The sequence below is a fragment of the Akebia trifoliata genome, chromosome 12 (assembly GCF_017979445.1).
Source record: "Akebia trifoliata isolate Shusen 1 chromosome 12, ASM1797944v1, whole genome shotgun sequence".
Lineage (NCBI taxonomy): Eukaryota > Viridiplantae > Streptophyta > Magnoliopsida > Ranunculales > Lardizabalaceae > Akebia > Akebia trifoliata.
In genome coordinates, this window is record NC_141386.1 from 32,400,423 (window position 1) to 32,421,961 (window position 21,539).

General features: G+C 35.9%; 1 protein-coding gene across 2 annotated transcripts; it reads right to left on the reverse strand.

The window, feature by feature from the left end:
• Positions 1-394: 394 nt before the first annotated feature.
• LOC147389605 (MADS-box protein SOC1-like) lies at positions 395-21,305 on the reverse strand. 2 transcript variants are annotated; one of them, XM_086419227.1, is made up of 8 exons: positions 21,142-21,305; positions 20,840-21,045; positions 1,866-1,947; positions 1,553-1,614; positions 1,343-1,442; positions 1,205-1,246; positions 1,000-1,041; positions 395-821 (listed from the first exon to the last, which is right to left on the reverse strand). In XM_086419227.1, the coding sequence occupies exons 2-8, from the start codon at positions 21,019-21,021 to the stop codon at positions 636-638; spliced, it is 696 nt and encodes a 231-aa protein (XP_086275353.1). In that variant the 5' UTR covers positions 21,022-21,045; positions 21,142-21,305; the 3' UTR covers positions 395-635. The 2 variants fall into 2 exon arrangements, with proteins under 2 accessions (XP_086275353.1, XP_086275354.1); XM_086419228.1 differs by having other exon boundaries at positions 20,840-21,066; positions 21,142-21,295.
• Positions 21,306-21,539: the final 234 nt, after the last annotated feature.

Here is a 21,539-nt window from a genome sequence, read left to right on the forward strand (position 1 = left end):
TAATTAAATCACCAAACATTCATACAGAGAAATGAGAAACTCGAATCCATTTTAGCTTGCCTTTTTTTCTTCTTTTCTTTCTATTAAATTGGCTGTGTCTATATTCTTATTAGATGTGTTGTTAAAGTCATCTTTAGTTGGGGTTTTATAAAAGAATGTTGACTGTGGTAACATCAATTCTCAATATTTTAGAGAAAATTGTATAGCATATTATGCCATTATAGACCCATCAAGGGTGTGGCTCGGTAAGACAAAGTGACAAGAGTATGCTCCTCTTGGTCGTGAGTTTGAAACTGAGTGTAGCCTTTGGATAAAATTGGCACATGAGATTTTCGTTATAGATGAGTAATAAATGAGAAATCAGATTCTTGTTGTAGAACACAAACACGACATGGTTAAATTAAGACAAATATTTATGTGGTTCCAATGACATCTATTTGCCATCTTCCTCACTCATCTTTTAACTAGCAAACATACAATCAAACCATATTATCCCATAATTTATGGCAAGCATGTGCATCTAATAATGTGTTGCTATTATTCGACATTACGAGAAAAAAAAAGGAAGAAGAAACACCTTGAAAGCCTCCAAATTGATTTTTATTTTGAGGGCTAAACTTGATCATTACCAGTCATCAACCTTGATGCGATGGATAGCGTGTAGGCTGTCCAATATACAATTCAGTCTCCACCTCGGAATTTTGACTATCTTGACTGTATGGAACAATTTCGGTCTCCACATCAGAATTTTGACTATTTTGACTGAATGGGGCAATTTCTAGTAGCTGTTGCTTCAACTCTTGTCCTGGTAGCACCCCACACTGAAATCAACACTATTCTTTCATCAGTAAGGATTGCTGAGATGTTCTAGACACGATTTCATCAGTTATTGAGGAACAAATTAGAACCCATTCATACTGCCCCATAGTATTCCATAATCATACTACCTCAAAATCCTTTGATGCAAGAAACCAAATAAAAAAGAGACAATAACTTTACCTTCTCACACAACATTTTATTTTCCTCCAATAGGATTCTCTCCTGAATGTAAAATACCGAAAAAAAAAAAAAGTAACAAACAAAAGGTTAGCAATCTTCATAAAGAAAGCATTAGATAAGTGAATTTCTGAACAAAATTCTGTTATAATTTTCTACCAAAATAACATTAACGCATGCATTTCAAACAATCTACGATACAATTTACCTTTTCTTTTAGTTCCTCAATCTTCTCAATAAATAACTGAGTCTGAAATATAGAAAACATCAAGAATGTTAATCATCAGTTAATTGTTTCTTTAATATTAAGCTTTTGGAAATCAAGTTTGCAAGGTTTATGACGTACCTTTCTCATCCTGATGTTGCTTAGGCTTCGCTCTAATTGAGTCTCCATCTGTTGCAGTTCCTCTATAGAACATGATCCCAAACCTTCTCCCAAAAGCTTCCTAAAAGAACCCAATTTGAAGTTTATGATCACTTACATCAGAATTCTTGGCATGAAATAGAAACAACAAACAATATTATAAGTGCTAAGGTTTCAATCTAGTGTTTGAACCGTTTCGAAGCTTCAAGAAGGTCAATCTTCTTTGCCATGTTCGCAGCTTCAAACTTCAAATGCTGCATTAAAGCCCAATTGTTTCTCAGAAAATCAGGAGAAAGCACTCCATGCATGTTTATTGTAGAATTGCACCATTGCAAGATATAACCCTTTTGATGTAAAATTTAGAGAGCACATGAAACCAATTGAGTAATATACTCCTAACTTAAAGACTAGATATATGAACCTCAAATGAGAAAAAAATAATTCAAATGACCCGTCAGATATATTTGAAAATTTATGTTCCTATGAGGACTAAATGAGGCCGGACCTGCATATTTTCTTCCATTCCACCAATGTTGATCTGTACGTCCTTTGTGTGCCTTTGATAGCGTTCTATCGTCTTACGGGTGCTGAAGCATCGACAAATACAACAATAAATAAATAACCAATAAATTAAACATTTCAACAATAAGAAAATGCATTGAAATATGGCATAAGATCAAAACAATTATTGAAAATTCAAATTAGATCTAATGATAATTCAACATCAGCTGCCACAACATACTAAATTCGCTCAAACATTACGGGCTCATCAAACTTGTGGTTCAGTTGCCAGAGATTAGGAAAGTTATGGTGCATAACATCTAGAATATTTAATATGGAATCATTATCATTCAATTAGTATCTTTCTAATTAGATTTTCTCAAATGTTAGCTCCATTAGAATGAGCTAAAGTTGTGGTAGGCGCAATAAGTCACCCCACCAAATAACGAGGACATGTTATTGGGAATGACAATAAGTCAAGATTGGAGTTTTATTGTCTTGCGAGTGGTTCCTGAATCGATCTTTGGATCCCATTCTGTAATTTGTGATCTTTGTTATCATTAAAGATATCCCATTTAGCTAAATTATGTTTCTTTCTTTCTTTCTTTTGGGACTATATTAAGTGGTACCGAAGTAAGTTAGATTTTTGAGAGTTACCAAAGCAAGTTTAATTTTTGGTGGAAATTTGAATTGTGATGGCGCAGGGACTAGAAATCAAACTACCCGCATCACTTTAGGCAATGAACCCATCTCTATGACAAGATTTATGAGGCTATCTACAGCATTTTCCATGGAAAAGTGTTGCGTTGAGTACCTACACAAGAGACAAGAAACAATCTAGAAAGCGATAAATCCTGGAAGAACCCAATGGTAGGAACTTTTCAGATTCTTCAAACTCAACTCTTGCCCCATCAAATCATGCCCAACAACCACCTAATTGGGTGATGGATTGCCTTGCTCATGCCAAAGAAAGTGTCAACATGAGCATCCAAGTCGATGTACAGAATTTTGATGGTAAGCCTCACTGTAAGATTTATTGAGATTGGGTTGCTTCCTTGGAGACTTTGTATGAAAGGAGAGAATTGTTGGAGGAAAGAGAAGTATGGTTCGTCACCACAGAACTCAGTGGACATGCCTTTATTTTGATGGAAACAATACAAACTAAGTCGTCAACAGAGAGGAAAACGGTGAATTAATACTTGCGATGAAATGTAGTTGAAACTCTATAAATTTGCCTCTTGATTGTTCTCTAACTTTCAACCAATGTTTCAGATCAATTAGTAACAAGATATTTGAGTGGTTCCAAGCAAACGATTCGTGACAAGATTGTCCAGCACCACCAAAATAGACTTGAGGAAACATGTCAAATAGCTCATAAGGCTGAAGAAAAGCTGAAGAAGACTTCTTTTAAGAGATTTGAAAGGATTTCAAGAGTTGGAACCACCAAAGATAAGTGACTACTTTACGATCTACTGAACGCCCAAACCCAAAAAATGAAGGAGGACCAAGGGAACGCATGGATGCCCCACGTGAAAGGAATCGTATTGGTGGTCAATCCCGTGTTCTTAAAGTGGATAAAAAGGGCATTTAGCCCATAAATTATTAGAATGGTATTCAGTTGTTAGAGTCTGAGCTAGTATTGTTAGAGTCTGAGCTAGTATTCAGGAAGAACAAGTCAGTAGGAGTCCTAGTTGAACTAGTCCAATAACATGGCAGTCTTTAAGCCACAATTGTAGCTGTTTAGTTACAATAGGAGTCTGTATCAGATCCTATATAATAGGATCAATTTCCTTGTTTATGTATCAAGTTAGTTCTATTCAATTCATTTCAATTTTTCTCTTTAGACTGTCTCTACTCTGTTATACTCTCCTCTTTACAGGTTTACAACTGGTATCAGAGCCTTGTTTGGTGATTTCAGCAAGCCAGGAGAGTTGTTATTCAGCCGGTCTTGTTGTGTTTCAATGGCTGAGAGAGAGTATTTTGTGCAAGCCTCTATTCCTCGTTTCGATGGTCACTATGACCATTGGAGTATGCTCATGGAGAATTTTCTGAGGTCGAAGGAGTACTGGAGCATTGTTGAATTTGGTGTCGGTGAACCAGTAAATGCAGAAGCCCTAGGAGCATTGACAAATGCTCAGAAAACTGAATTGGAGCAGAGACGGCTGAAAGACTTGAAGGCTAAGAATTTTCTTTTCCAAGCCATTGATCGGTCGATCTTAGAGACGATTCTAGCAAGAGATACTTCTAAAGAAATCTGGGATTCGATGAAGAAGAAGTATCGTGGAACAGCCAAGGTGAAACGTGCGAATCTTCAAGCTCTTCGTTCAGAATTTGAGACTCTTCGTATGCAATCTGGAGAGACCGTTTCAGGATACTTCTCAAGAACGATGGCTATTGCAAACAAGATGCGTATACATGGTGACAAAATGACAGATATTGTCATCATTGAGAAGATTTTGCGGTCGATGACTCCAAAGTTTGAGTATGTGGTGTGTTCCATTGAAGAATCCAATGATTTGGATACCCTCTCCATCAATGAATTGGAGAGTTCTATGCTGGTTCATGAGCAGAGAATGAACCAACATGAGACGTCCGAACAAGCCTTGTTTTTTAGCCATAAAAATTCTAAAGGCAGAGGTTCTAGTCGGGGACGAGAAAGAGGTGCAAGTCATGGCAATGGAGCTGGACGTGGCAGTGATAATCCCAATGGAGGAGCCCAGGAATCGAAATCCAGCAATAAGTTCAATATTAAGTGCTACCGGTGTCACAGGTATGGCCATTACCGTTCAACTTGCACGGCTAAGGTATATAAAGAGAAAAGCGAGAAGTCCAATTTTGCTGAAAAAGAAGAAGAAATTGCTCTTTTAATGGCTTATCATTCTGTAGAAGATAGCCATTCAAACATGTGGTACTTAGACAGCGGTTCAAGTAATCACATGTCCGGAGATAGATCCTTGTTTTCAAACTTGGATGAAACCGTTCGAACTTCTGTAAAGTTTGGAGATCATTCAAAGGTTTCTGTTATGGGATTTGGCGATGTGAAACTTCGGGCTAAAGATCACAGTACTCGAACTATCTCGAGTGTTTTCTATGTCCCAGATTTGAAGAGCAATTTGCTTAGTATCGGTCAGCTTCAAGAGGATGGGTATGTTTTCATCATTAAGAATGACTTTTGTCAGATAGAAGATCCACAAGAACGTCTTCTTGCCCAGGTCCAAATCACCAAGAATCGTTTGACTCCCTTGCATTTAGACTCTGATGATCTTCCATGTCTTGCTAGTATCGTTGATGATCATTCCTGGTTATGGCATCTACGATATGGTCATCTTAACTTCAGTTCCTTGAAGCTTCTTTATCACAAAGGCATGGTGAAAGGCCTTCCAAAGATAGACCACCATCCATCATTTTGTGAAGACTGTGTTGTTAGCAAACAACATCGTGATAAGTTTCCGAAAGGGAAAGCATGGAGAGCAAAAAAGTCTTTGGAGCTGATTCATACCGACATCTGTGGCCCGATTACTCCTCATTCCAATGGTAAAAATCGATACTTCATCACTTTCATTGATGATTTTACGCGGAAAACCAGGGTATATTTCTTGCAGGCAAAATCGGAAGCTTTGTCTATCTTTAAGACATTTAAAGCCCTTGTAGAAAAGGAGGTTGGATTGCCAATTAAAATTCTCAGATCAGATCGCGGAGGAGAATATACCTCACATGCCTTCAAGAGCTTTTGTGCACAGCATGGCATTCGTAGACAGCTCACGGCGTCTTACACCCCTCAGCAGAATGGGGTAGCCGAGCGGAAAAATCGCACCATCCTCAACATGGTGCGTAGCATGTTGAGGACATCAAAGCTTCCAAAAACTTTCTGGCTTGAAGTTGTGCTATGGAGTGTTCATCTATTGAATGTATGTCCTACTAAGGCTGTAAGGAATATGACTCCATAAGAAGCATGGAGCGGAAGGAAGCCTAGCGTTGCTGACTTGCGAGTATTTGGGTGTATTGCTTATGCCCATATTCCAGATGAAAAGCGGAAGAAGCTCGATAACAAGGGTGAGAAATGCATTTTTCTTGGCATTAGTGAACACTCTAAAGCTTATAAGTTGTACAGTCCCATTAGTCGGAAGTGTATCATCAGCCGAGATGTCATTTTTGATGAAGCACATATGTGGCCTTGGGGTATTACTTCTTCGGGGCAGCAAATACTTGCTGATTTTGATATGGATGAAGGTGAAAGTTCAGTTACAGCCATTGGTAATGATCTCCATATTTCTGAGGAGTTGCAGCCCCAAAGCCTTACTACAGCCAGCCCTCAAAGCAATACAAGTGCTTCTGATACAGACCAGCTCTCAAATCCATCTTCGCCTTTGCAAAACTCCCTTAGAGTTGAGGATCAAACTCCAAGTGAACAGCAGCCTCGCCCTCAGCGTATCAAGCGTCAACCAGCATGGCTTCAAGACTATAGAGTGTCAAAATTTGCTGAAGTAGACTCGGTTGATCATGTAGCTTTCTTAGCTAATCATGATGCCTCACTCACAGGTGATATGCTCTCTCAAGTAGCTTTACTTGGACACTGTGATCCGGTCTCCTTCACTCAGGCTGTGCAAGATCCAAAATGGAAAGATGCAATGGATGAAGAAATTCATGCTATCGAGAAGAACAAGACATGGGAGTTAACCGACCTTCCACGTGATCAGAAACCGATAGCTGTGAAGTGGGTATACAAGACCAAGTTAACCACAGAAGGCACCGTGGACAAGTATAAAGCCAGGTTGGTCGCGAAAGGGTACAAGCAGCGGCAAGGCATTGACTATGAAGACGTGTTTGCCCCGGTTGCAAGACTAGAAACTATAAGGATGATCCTAGCCTTAGCAGCCCAGAATTCTTGGCAAATTTTTCAGATGGATGTCAAATCAGCGTTCTTACACGGAGATCTCCAGGAGACCGTCTACGTTGATCAAGCCCTTGGCTTCGTGAAGAAGGGGAATGAAGGGAAGGTATATCGACTCCGTAAGGCCTTGTATGGACTGAAACAAGCCCCACGCGCTTGGTACAACCGTATAGAGTCGTACTTCATCAAAGCTGGTTTCCAGAAGTGCCCATATGAGCCTACTCTGTTTGTTAAAACTGAATCGGGAGGGAGTTTTCTACTTGTGTGCTTGTACGTAGATGACTTGATTTACACGGGGAATGACCCTTCCATGTTCCAGTATTTCCGAAGTTCGATGATCGGGGAATTTGAAATGTCAGACCTGGGCTTAATGCATTATTTCCTTGGTATTGAGGTGATCCAATCTGATGTAGGGATATTTATCTCACAAAAGAAGTATGCTCGTGAGATACTGGAGCGATTCGAGATGCAGAATTGCAATCCAGTTCGAACGCCAGTTGAAATAGGTGTTAAATTGGTAAAGGATCCTCCTGGAAATGCCGTTGATAGCACTTTGTACAAGCAGCTTGTAGGAAGTCTCATGTACTTGTCTGCAACTCGACCAGATATTATGCATGCTGTTAGCCTCATCAGTAGGTATATGGAGCATCCGAAAGAAATTCATCTCAATGCAGCCAAGTGAATCCTACGCTACTTGCGTGGTACTACTGATCTTGGTATTATATACAAGAGTGGAATTGTTTCAGATTTGATTGGTTTTTCAGATAGTGATTATGCCGGAGATTTGGATGATAGGAAGAGCACTTCCGGATATGCTTTTATGCTGGGTACAGGAGCTATCTCTTGGTCGTCAAAGAAACAAAGTATTGTCTCCCTGTCCACCACAGAATCTGAGTACATCGCTGCAGCCAATTGCGCTTGTCAAGCTATATGGCTTCGAAGAATGCTAAGCGAGATGCAATTTCATCAAGAGGGGAGCACTCTAGTGTATTGTGACAATAACTCAGTGATAAAGTTGTCTAAAAATCCAGTTGAACACGGACGAAGCAAGGATATTGATGTGCGCTACCATTTCTTGCGCAATCTTGTCAAAGATAGAACAATAGTTCTCCAATACTGCAAGAGTGAAGATCAGGTTGCTGATATTTTCACCAAAGTCCTGAAAATTAATGTGTTTGAGAAGCTTCGATCATTACTAGGTGTTTGCATACTTACGGGAGGGTCTTGCGTCAAGGCTTCGTAAACTAATGTGTTTTTTCTCATCAGTTTAAGGGAGGGTATTAGAATGGTATTAAGTTCTTAGAGTCTGAGCTAGTATTGTTAGAGTCTGAGCTAGTATTCAGGAAGAACAAGTCAGTAGGGGTCCTAGTTGAACTAGTCCAATAACATGGCAATCTTTAAGCCACAATTGTAGCTGTTTAGTTACAATAGGAGTCTGTATCAGATCCTATATAATAGGATCAGTTTCCTTGTTTATGTATCAAGTTAGTCCTATTCAATTCATTTCAGTTTTTCTCTTTAGACTGTCTCTACTCTGTTATACTCTCCTCTTCACAGGTCTACATAAATATATGTAGAAAAACAAGATCAGGGTGAACTTTATAAATAAATATGAAGAAGAATAGCTTATCTATGACAATGACATATATGACTCAATTCCTTAGGAGGTATGTGACTTGATAGTCGAGTAGAATCTCCTAGATAATCAGTGGCTAAATGAAGACTTCTTAATACTATTTGCACCATCAAGGCAAAAAGTGTATCACGTTGATTGGTTGGGGTAGTTGTGAAGAAGCGGTAGCCAAAGGAATGGTAGACAAGTTGAAGTCAGAGACTGAAAAACATCAAAAGCTATACAAAAATTCTTTGTTCAAAAAAGGAGGTGAAGTTCAGATTAGCAAGAGATGATTGGTGAGATTCTCAATTGGAAAGTATAAAGATTGAAGTTTGGTGTGATATATAGTCCATGGATGTATGTCAAATCTGTTGGAACATTTTCAAAATCAATAGATTTTAATTAATGTATTATTTTAATAAATTAAATTGAAATTTTTGAACAAATAAAATTAATTAATTAAGCTCACAGGTTAAATTTTAAATGGTAGCCCATTTATTTAAGTGGGGCCCACATAATATTTAATAAAGAACCCTCCATTGGGAAGTAATCCAAAAACTAAAAATATCTTCATTTTACGTTGAGTCAAAATTCAAATAAAACTTAATTAAACCCTCATTGAAACAATCTAATCTTATCTCTAAGTGACTTAATCCCAAACCCTAATCTCCCAAAAGCTCTTTAAAAAAGGACCTCACTACCTAAATTAAGTGGTCAAGAAAAATCCTAGGAAAGAGAAGCTAAAAACTCTCCCAAGACTTCTCAAAATCCTAAATCTAAAGTCCCAAATCCATATCTAACACCCAAATCCTACTTTTTCACCTAAAAAATACCCATAAATTCTTATAACACTCAGAAAAACTAGTAAATATACAGATTTAGGAAATAAAAACCTCATCTCGGATATCGAAAATAAATCTAACGACGGAGATAAAAGTAGGAAGATTCACACAAAGAACGCTCTCCGACAGTTTCTGAGGGAATCAACCATCGCAATCGCCCAGGTAAAGAAGGCAATCTTTTTTATTTTAATTTTTAGACTATTTTCTCTTGCAATATAAAATTTTTGGGAAACGTAAATATCGACGTTTGCCGGACGAGATTGGTGCTTAACACCTTCCATTCTCGTAACATGATCCCCAGACCCATTTTTTTTGTAGTTAAGTATTTTTTATTCATTTGGAGTCATGTTTTAGTTCTTAAACCGTAAAATTAGGTAGCGACTCCCGAAAAACAAAAAGCGGATCTGCACCCACGGGTCGAGGGTGCTTTCAGAGACAACTCCATTGGAGATAGTTTGAGGATCAAACTTGAAAAATTCAAAATCTTGGTCCATTGCAAAATTGGCCTAATTTTCTTTTTTCTTTTTATTTTATTTTATATTTATTTTATTTTTTAAAATTCTTTTGGCATAATTGTAAATTTTGGGTAACTTTTTTGTAGACATTTTATTTCTTAGTGACTTTTCTAGGGTCTTAATCAAGGGTCACGTTTGGTGACCCATAATAATTTTAAATTTTCAAAAATAATAATGAATTGAAGATGGAATGATAGGGATTGAGATGAAGAGCCATGGGATTTTTTTAATAAAAAAAAATTCTTTTCGTTATTTTGGTGTAGCAGTAGAAGAATTTTTCTTTTTTTATTAGGCAGTGTTTTTAGGTTTCTTTAAATAATTAGTAATATTTTTTATACAAAAATATGTGTATATATATACATATAAAAAACATTAAAATTTTTTTATAATTGTGGTGTGGCAATAGAATTTTTCTTTTTTTATTTAATAGGCAGTGTTTTTATGTTTCGTTAAATAATTAGTAGCACTTTTAAACAAAAATATATGTATATACATAAATATATATAGATATATACATATAAATAAATAAACAAATTCTCTTTTTTTTTTTTAAATTCTATAAAAGAAAGGGTTTTTTTTTTGTTTTTTCCTTGGTTAAACAAAAATCAATTTGCTTTTATTAAAAAAAAAAAGTATTTTTATTTTGTTCATGTAAAAAAAATGAAATAAATAAATAAAAATAAAAATGGGGCTTTTGTGCCTAGTTTAATGTTGGGTCTGATTGATTATTCTTTGTATTATACTAATTGATTGTCCATCTAATATACATATTTATGTGCATGCCTTGATCTAGATTTTGATGCTATGGATTTTACATCAATGTTTATGTGATATCCATATGTTGTTCGTTTGATTTACCCCACGGGCCCCTTTATATGAAAAATGCCTTAGGCACACCCTACCATATTTTGCACACCCCACTAGCACGTTTAAATTACACTGCATTGCACGCTTGTATGTCCCTTTATAGCCAACGTGGCACTAGTGCGTGATTCGATCTCCTCGTGAGACGTGACGTTATTCATGAAAACCACAACTCTAGTTACGTGCTTCTATGGTATATAAAATTGGGGCATCATGGAGAAAGTTCGATCTGCTACTCTTCAAACAGTCCTTATATCTTCTTTAGAACAGCTTGCCGATATGCTGACAATGTTTGTTGGTCCTTTTTATCTCTAATTCATCTTGTCAAACTGGGCTTAGTTGATATATTTGCTCCAACTTGAGGGGGAGTATTGGAAAATAGTAGTTTATTTGGTATTCTAATTCTATTATTTCTATGTAAAGGCATTTTTGTCCATTCAGTCTTTTATTATTATAAACATTTGCCAAGCTCTAATTAGAGACTTGACAATTTACTTTCGACAATTCTTCTCATACAACGTGATGGATGAAAAATCTACAACATCGACATGATCAAAGTTTGAAAGCCTATATATGACCAAATCTCTCACTAATAAATTACACCTAAAGAAACAATTTATACGTTTCATTTGAAGGAAAGTATGCCTATGACTACTACTATCAATGAATTCAATAAGATTATTTCTGAATTATTGAATATTAAAGTTAAATTGGATGACGATAATAAGGCCCAAATCCTTTTATCTTCACTTCCCAATTCTTTTGAGCATCTAGTAACGACCTTGCTCTATGGGAAGGATTCCATTATTTTGGATGATGTTACAACATCACTTCTTTCAAATGAATATATATAAAAAAAAGGCTCTTAGTAATGAAAATCAAGCAAGGGTCTCTTTGTTCGGGAAGGACAGGTGAAAAGAAATTAAAGAAGAATAAGTCCAGATCTAAATCTAGAAATCATAAGGAGGTGGAGTACTTCTACTACCGCACAAAATGTCACTTTAAGAAGGATTGTGTTAAACTTAAGGGTAAGAGAAGAATAAGTTTATATCCTCTAATATAGTCGATATGGAAGACGACTGTTCAGATGATGACATAAATGTTCTATCGGTAACTTCTCGCAGTGATCTCTCGTCAAAGGGCTGGATTTTGGATTCAGGTTGCTCTTATCACATGTGTCCTAACAAGGACTAGTTTGCAGCATACACAGATGTGAATGGTGATACACTATTACTGTTTTGATGGGTAACAATATGGCCTGCAAGACAGTAAGGATAAGAATAATCAAGATCAAGAAGCACAATGGTATTGTGAGGACCTTGTTATAAGTACGCCATGTACCCGATATGAATAACTTTATTTTTGGGTGCTTTAGACTCAAATGGTTGCAAGATTGTGGCAAAAGGTGGAGTTTTAAAGATTGTATGTGGTACTCTAGTTGTGATGACGGGTAGCAAGACGGGAAATTTGTACCTTTTGTCTGGGAGCACAGTAATAAGAAGGTAGTGGATACATCTAGGGATAGAGATTCAGCCTCAACTAGTTTATGGCATATGTGTTTGGAACATGAGTGAAAGAGGGGTGATTAAATTGAGCAAACAAGGTTTGCTTGGTGGTGAGAAGACATGTCAGTTGGATTTTTGTGAATACTGTGTAACTAGACTAGGGTGAAATTCAGCAAAGCAATATGCAAGACAAAGGGAACATTCCATTCACTCAGATGTATCAAAGGGAAGATCTAGATATTTTATTTTTTTTTACTAATGACTTCTCACACAAGGTATGTGCATATATCTTGAAGAACAAGGATGAAGTGTTTGAAACATTCAAGAAGTGGAAGGCAGTGGTTGAAAATCAAACTGACTAGAAGATCAAGTGGTTGAGGACCAGTAATGGTGTAGCGTAAAAGGATGGGGTATTATTGAAGCAATGTAAGGATGAAGGTATTGCTAGACACTTCACAATGACAGATACACTACGACGGAATGAGGTTGTGAAGCGGATGAATTGAATCCTTTTAGAAAAGGCACGATGTATGCCATCCAACGTAGGGTTGGGTAAAGATTTTTGGGATGAGATAGTTAATATACCACGTTACCTTATCAATAGATCACAGTCTACAGGTATAAAATGCAGAACTCTTCATAATGTATGGTATGGTGAACCTGCTGATTATAGATTTCTTAAAGGTTTTGGATGTCTTCCTTATTTTCATGTCAATGAAAGTAAGATTGATCCAAGGGCCAAGAAGGGTATCTTCTTAAGTTATGCAAATGGTGTCGAGGGCTACAAGTTATGGTGTCCAAATTTGCATACACTAGTGGTCAGTAGAGATGTTACATTTGATGAATCTTTAATGCAAGCTTCTTGTAAGTAGAATGGGATAGTTGAAGAGAATAAGAGGGATTTTGTGGAAGTGAAGCTTAGTACTCCTAAGGCATCAGCTAAGATTGTTGCTGAACAGGTTGAGGTAGAAGATGTTCAACAACAACAATAGTCCTTAGCAAATGGTAGACCCAAGTGGGCACTTAAGGCTCCAGTTCGTTATGAGTCTGAGGATATGGTTGTTTATGCACTCACTATTAAATGTGATGAGTCGTCTACATTCTAAAAGGCAATTAATGACAGCCAGTGTGAAGAGTGGAAAAATGCCATGAGGAGATGAATTATCTTCACAAGAATCAAACATGGGATCTAGTTCAATTAACCAATGAGAAGTAAGCACTTGGGTGCAACTAGGTGAATGCAAAGAATGAGGGTTCTCCAAGGGTGAATGATGTGAGATACAAATCTCAGTTGGTTGCCAAGGGCTCTACTTAGAAAGAGGATATATATTATAATGAGGTATTTTCACCTGTGATGAAATATACTTCTATCAGGATTTTGTTGGCCATGATTGCATAGTTTGACGTAGAGTTGGATAAGCATGAATGGGACGACTTCTTTAGTTTGCATACATACCCTTATTTACTAGCAACCTTGAACCCCTTTGGTGTATCAATGGGACGATAGTTTATAAACTTATGTCGGAGGTTATGTAGATTCTGACTATACAAATGACTTGGATAAGAGACGATCCACTACAGGCTATGTTTTCACACTAGCCAATGGCCCAATTAGTTGGAGATCTATGTTGTAATCAAATATTACTTTATCTACTATGGAGGCAGAGTACATGGCAGTCGCTGAGACAATGAAGGAGGAGTTATGACTTCATGGTTTAGTTGGTGATTTGGGGACCTCTATGAAGAATGTTTATGTCCATTGTGATAACCAAAGTATTATTCACTTGGTAAAGAACCAAGTTCATCATGCACGTACCAAACACAGACATTCGATTTCATTTTATACGGTGAATTATCGGAGATGGAAAGATTACTTTGAAGAAGGTGAGTGCCAAGGATAATCCGATTGATATAATGACGAAAGCGCTTCCAACGATCAAGTTTTGAGCACTGCTTAAAATTGATCAATGTTCTACATGTTTGAGCACCTTCGAGATGCTGACGACAATAGTGTTATGTTTGGGATGATGTCGAAGTACTTTTGAAAGTTTAGGGCCAAGTGGAGATTTGTTGGTTTATGGTCCTAACTTGAGCTTTTTTTAGGTATCTTGCAACCGAGGTGTGGAGGCTAACAAGCCCCAAAGGGGAACGAATTCTCCGCCCCCCCTCCCCCCCCCCCCAAAAAAAAAAAAAAATAATAAATAAATAAATTCTAGGCCAAAGTTCAAGAATTGGCTTGATTTAGGAGTCTATATACTTTTGGGGGCATTTTTTTATAATTAAAAAAAGTGTTTTTCCCTATGATGCCATATATATTCCAAGTTTAGAAATCCTAAAAAGCATTGTATTTTCACAATTTTCATAAATTAAGAATTATCATCGCCGCCCGTCGACATTAGCAATTTTGTCAAACCACGTAAATCTCTTGTGCGCTTTGTTTTAATCTTCATAGTTTATCAATCTTAATCGTCGTTGGGAGTTTTTCTACAACATTTTCTAGAATGTCACGACTATTCTTGTTGAAAGATCTATCTGAATTACCATATGTTTTTACAGCCTTTTATAACGAAATTTCAGTTTCAATTGGGCAAGCCTATCAAAATTCTTCTCTCAAATAATGCTCTTGAATACATGCAATCTTATATTCACATTTTTTGTTATGATCATTGCATTCTTCTTTAGACATCTTGTATTCATACATCCCAAAAGAAGGTGTAGCTGAATGCAAACATCGTCATCTATTGGATGTTACTTGTTCTCTTATGTTTCATATGCATGTATCGAAACCTTATTGGGATGATGTTCTAATTGCTTTCCATTTGGTTAATTGTATGCCATCATCAGTTCTAGATGGTCAATAACATTTCTTACTATCATACCCCAATGTTTCTCATTTTATGATTCCTCCTTGGATGTTTGGATGTGTGTCCTTTGATCATGGTCATGACCCCTCGGTCGGTTAAGTGTATCTTTTTGGGTTATTCTTGTACTTAGAAAGGGTATCTTTGTTATTGTACCAACTCATTGTAATTATGTTAGTGTTGATGTTACTTTTTTTAGTCCACTACTTTCTTTTTATTACATCAAGAGTCCTACAACTTAGATCTTTTGCTTCCATGATAAGGGGAGTTACCACCTGTTATTCTTCCCTATGTTACTCCTCTCATCATTCCAGATGTGCCCACTAGTGTTATTTTGAGTGTTTATGAGCGTACTACTTCACATGCAGTAGTTCCATATGGACTATCTCATACTACATCTGTCTCATCTCAATCCCCAACTTCTATTGAGCATCATTCTACCTTGATTGTTTCGTTTGGTGATCTTCTTATTGTTGTATGGAAAGGTACTTGTACATGCACTAATAATCTGATTGTGGATTTTGTTTCTCATCATAGGGTGTCTCATTTATTTTGGAATTTTTCATTCACCTAGTCCGTTGTCTATGATCATACTTCTTATACATATAAATTCTTTTCTCATGGATGGAAATTGGCTATGGATGAGGAGATGACAGCTCTTCACCAAAATCATACATGGGATCTAACTCAACTTCCTAGGAAGTAAACTATTAGTTGTCATTTACAACGTCAAGTATTTAGTTGATGGATCTGTTGAGCGTTTAAAGGCAAGCTTGGTTATCAAAGGATATATCATACATTTGGGGTGGATTACTTTTCCCATCATTGCTTGACTTAATTCTATTGAGCTCTACTATCTGTGGTAGTATGTCGTGAATGTCCTTAATATAAACTGGATATAAATAATGCTTTCTTACAAGGGGATTTATAAGAACAGGTGTATATGGAACAACCACCTGATTATCTTACATTTGATCAGAATACTTGAGTGTGTGGTTTGTGAAAAGCTATGTAGTATGTATTCAAAACAACTTAATCTCTTCTTTTTCTTTTTTAGAGAATTCCCGCATACGCTAATGAACTTCTTTTAGACTGTCAAGGAAACCTAGCATTTATTTTCAAATTTGAGCTTGCTGTGTTGATTGGGGATTACACACAATTGTTTTTCACCATAAAATCTAGGATGCATTTGAATTCTAGGTTGAATTCAAATTGGAAAAGTTGTTGCTTTGGAGGAACCCAATACAAGCATCAATTTTCTCATGGTGGACCCCGTGTGATGGCAGGTTGTCACCTCGCCAAGTACATCATGTAAAATATTTCAGTAATTTAGTTATATTACATTTGTTTTTCTAAAATTCTTTACATGTGGTCACAATGCAATTTAACGAGGAAAAATGGAGTCGGAAGATTGCTTAGGATTTGGAACACTAAAAATCTCTCTAGATATGCATTGTATCCCTTTTCTCACATATGCACTGAAGTCCCATTGATTGAGCTATGTAAGAGTAGGAGAAATCACTCCCTCGTGTTCAATTATCAAGGATATCAAAGGCCAAATCCAATGACTAGGAATGTGATTTATAATTTTATTATTTATATTTATTAGATCTAGTTCTGATTTGATTTAAGGCTCTAGAACCTATATTCATGGGATTCATGTGATGGGGAATTGAAAATTTTCATCAGTCAACCATGCAACTCATCTACGCCACCATGTGCTTCACCACCACAACCAATGTTGTCTCCCATGACCCAACAATGATTCACCATATTTGATCAAAGCTTGCTTGCAACCACCATGGTTGTATTATCAATGCCATCATTCCCTCGACAGATCTATGTTTATCATCTCCACATTCTCAAATTCAAAATCCTCAACCTTTGGTCAAGTGGAGTGGTTTGAGACAACATTCTCAAATTGGATCAGGCTCAAACTTTACCAAATATACGCTTAAGTTGTCTGAAGGCCTAACACCCCTTAATCAAGCTCAATCGCCCAAAAGCCAATGTATAAATTGTCTAAGCACAACAAAAAATTGAGTCAAGCTTGTGCTTAAGATTGTTCCCTCAACAGATCTATGTTTATCATCTCCACATTCTCAAATTCAAAATCCTCAACCTTTGGTCAAGTGGAGTAGTTTGAGACAACATGCTCATATTGGATCAGGCTCAAACTTTACCAACTATAGGCTTAAGTTGTCTAAAGGCATAACACCCCTTAATCAAGCTAAATCTCCCAAAAGCCAATGTCTGAGCACAACAAAAAATTGAGTCAAGCTTGTGCTTAAGATTGTTCCCTCAACAGATCTATGTTTATCTTCTCCACATTCTCAAATTCAAAACCCTCAACCTTTGGTCAAGTGGAGTGGTTTGAGACAACATTCTCAAATTGGATCAGGCTCAAACTTTACCAACTATAGGCTTAAGTTGTCTGAAGGCCTAACACCCCTTAATCAAGCTCAATCTCTCAAAAGCCAATGTATAAATTGTCTGAGCACAACAAAAAATTGAGTCAAGCTTGTGCTTAAGATTGTTTCCCCCCCATTACATGCACCAAATTTAAAGAAACGGATAGGATACCCATATCATTATTTTTGTTCCTAATCAAAGAAACTATTGATTTGTATCTGGGAAACCGAAGAATCGGTCATTATGAAATGATTTTTTAATTTTTATTTTGTATTGTGAAAGCAATCTTAGCTAGCCTTGCTCTAGTTATTTGAATCTCTCAATGGTCATTATTAGCTATTTTATGCTTAACTTGGGTGAGTTAAATTAGTCCAAACAAAAGTAGATATGATGAGAGTGGGCTTACAATAAATCACAATTTCCCATATAGTTCTAGGATATGAGAAAATGATCTTACCATTTACCTTGTTGTAATACAGTTGAAGTTGATGCGTATACAATTTCCATTCCCTACGTCACTGTATGTTTTCTCGTTTTACTTTTTCTTTTCTTTTTTTATTTCTTTTGGACTCAGTTGAATCCAAACTTGGCTGCAGGTACTATAATTTCAAAAAGTGTGCATAAAGCACAGAAGTGACTTTTTTTGCTTTGAAAAGCATGGACAAAATGATAGTTGTTCCTATTGGGAATGAGAAATTATCTCACCTATCAATGGATTCTTTGTGTTGATCTCTCTCTTTTCTTTTCTATTCTTTTTTTTATTTGATAGGTTTGTCACTTTTAATCCCCATTTATGTAGTTTCGTTTGTAATCTTCAGGAATCTGATGTAGAACCAATGAACTTTCAGGATACACAAGCAAATGAAAGCTTTAACTAAGTTTTTTCAACTATCATTTTGACTTTCAGAATTATTCGATCGATTAAAAGATTAATCGGGGTGGATTGAAGATAGTAATACCAGTAAGAGTCCATTCTTCACTTGAATAAAACAATAGTGTAGCTTCAGAATATTCATCAATCAACAAAATTGATGAACTAGAGTAGACATGTTCACGACAAAAGTGCTAACCCCTACACTGAGAATTTTCTTCGGGCCACAAGAAATTATCAAATGTTCTAGTAAATTTGGAAATTTACTTGAATATTACTAGAATGTTTATTGGGATATGAGATCCAATAAGTTAGTTTCTAATCAAATGTACATATACATTTCTAGCATCAAATTATCTTACAAAAGAGAAAAGAGGAAAACATAAGTTTCCCAGAGATCGGTACAGGTTTCATATGGATATATTTGTAAGGAATTCCTAGAAATATTCATAGAAATAAATGCTACTTAGTAAATCAACTAAAAGCGGGTGACCCCTAAGTTGAACTGATCATTACTACATCAAGAAAAAATATTCTTTCATTCTTGAGCATCAAGATCATACACTACAAATATTGTGTTTTCCTAAGTTTCATGTGATATTACCAACTATTGGTTATGAATTTAATTAAGAATCTACTTCATTTATTGGTGCAAGTTTTGACATTAGGAAAGTTGAATTCTAACCTTTATTCAAATTATTCTACTCTTGTGTCCTAATCTAGTCGGTTATCTTGCAATAAAGAAAAGTAAACTGAAAGTTGAATGCACCAGCAAATATTTCTTGAAATTGAAAGTTTATCTTGAACAATTTTAGTATGTAATTACAAGTATTCACTTTTAACTATTAACATATACTTTCCATAATATATTTAGTGTTGTTATTCTTAATTGCAACTCAGTTTTGCCAAGATTATCTATAGTGTACATACAACAACTGTTGACAAGATGGTATAGGCACGTTCAATGAAGAACGATTAACAGACCTATTAGAATAAATATTGAAGTTAAAGGTCCTAAAAGTGCGAGACAAATACCAAAAGAAATACAGATGGGGACCATGAAAGCAGATATGGATTCACTCTCAGTAACAAAATACTTGACTTTGGATAGAGTGGAATGAAGGAACAAGATTCATTTAGTTGACCCCTAATTCATGGCCACTATGTCCATAATATAGAAACACCGACATGTAATCAATCTCAGTTTTACTCAAAAGAAAATCAATGTAAGCAAAAGGGATAGTGCAAACAGCAAAAGGGATAGTGCAAACATGAAATACTAGCTACAAGGAATGTTAAAAGACAACCATCACTTATGGTAAAGATGCAACAACAATCTCTTAATTTATACTATGGTTTAGATATCACCAACTACAATCATCCATCAATTTGTCCCATCTTTCCTTGTAAGAAAATGAGTTGTCATTTACTCTCATCCACTTCCACAGTCCTAAAATATAGATGAAATTGGGTAATATAGGAATCTCTAATCTTTCATCTTGATATAGGACTTGACAGAAATATAACAAAACCCATCTTATAATTTATGAAACTTGTAGGGTTGTACCCCTAATAGCCATTATAAGCTATTATGACAAAACTAAATCACTCTTGTAAACGAAAACTTCTTATGAACTACAAAGGATTTCAAATGGAATGATTTTGAATATTGAATCGTTGAAATAAAACCCTTATCCCATTTTTCATTATTGAAACAATAACTTTATATAACAATATCTAAGCCCCATTCATTTTTGGAAAACTCAAAAAAAAAAAAAAAAAAAAAAAAATCAGTATAATGTATGGGAATTAATCAAGAAAGTACCTAACAGTCGCAGGTGCAATGAAGCGCCAAAACAAAAGAGTACAAAACAGGCTCCCCGCTTTGGCCAGAATAATATATATTTTACATTATAAGTGTACTCAAGCCCCTTAAAAGACCAAAAACTCTTACCAAGATGGCTGAAGAACCCAAGTTGGTTTTGTATGTTTTCTTTTTTGCCCAGAAGGAACAAACAAGGATTGCTAGTGTTCATTAAAATGATCCTCTAAACATTAAGAGAATCATTTCTGATCATCTGCAATTTTACCCACCAAAGAATTTGAAGATCCCTTTAATGGTTTGCACCAAGTGTTGTTCAAGGACTCAGGAACCAAGATCTGATAAAGGGTTGTCCTAATTTTTCTTCTTTTACAAAAAAGAAAATAAAAATAAAAATTAAGAAACCCATGAAGAACAAGTACTCAAAAAACAAGTACATCATAAAAATCTTTTGCATATCAAAAAAAAAAAAAAAAAAAACAGGAAAGAAATAAAGAGTATAAAAAGGAAAATAAAATAAAAAATAGAGATTTGATTCAGATTTCTACACAGAAAAAAAGAGAGAAATATAGAGGACAGTTTTCAGTCACAACTCACGAGCTATAAAACTATACAAGGCTGAAATTATAGTACAAAAGAGTACAAAACTAAGGAAATAAATAATTAATTAAAAGGAGTAATGGAAATTAAATTATAAATAATAAGTAGATGGGAAAGAGGGGTGAGGGATCCATTAATATATAATTTCAAAGAAGGTTTTAAAAATAAAAATTAACATACCTTGAGCTTGCAAACTCATAGAGTTTTCCTCTTGGGGAGAAGACAATAAGAGCAACTTCAGCATCACAGAGAACAGAAAGCTCAAAAGCTTTCTTGAGCAACCCATTTCTACGCTTTGAGAAGGTAACTTGCCTGCTTGTAGCGTTCTCTATACGCCTCATCTGCGTCTTCCCTCTCACCATATCTTCTCCTTTTATATGGAATAACTGTAATAACGATCAGAATAACTGTAAGAAAATCAAACACAGCTGTGCTCTCTTAAAGATAAGACATGGAAGAACTTAAAAATAACTTGATCTCACTTTTGAGAAGAAGATGTTTTGGGTTGGTCTTAGTCTCTCTCTCTCTCTCTCTCTCTCTCTCTCTCTCTGATCTTGATCTGGAAAATCAGAAAACAACCAAAGAATGCCAACTTTCCTTATTCATCCCTCCTCCGAAGTTTCTAACTTGATTGGGTAAAAAAGGAAAAAATGGTGATATAAAGACCAAAAGGTCCACAGCCACATCTTTCTCTTTTTAACCTTTTTTTGTTAAATTTTGAACTTTGAAGAGAGAGAAAGCTAGAGAGAGAGAGAGGTTCCAAAACTTGGTTCCTCCGCAAAGTAATGGGAGGTATTACATGGTTCAGAAAACATTAGGGTACTTCATGATGCTCACATCTTGCCCCTTTGATTAAATAAAAGATATTTCGAGATCTGTG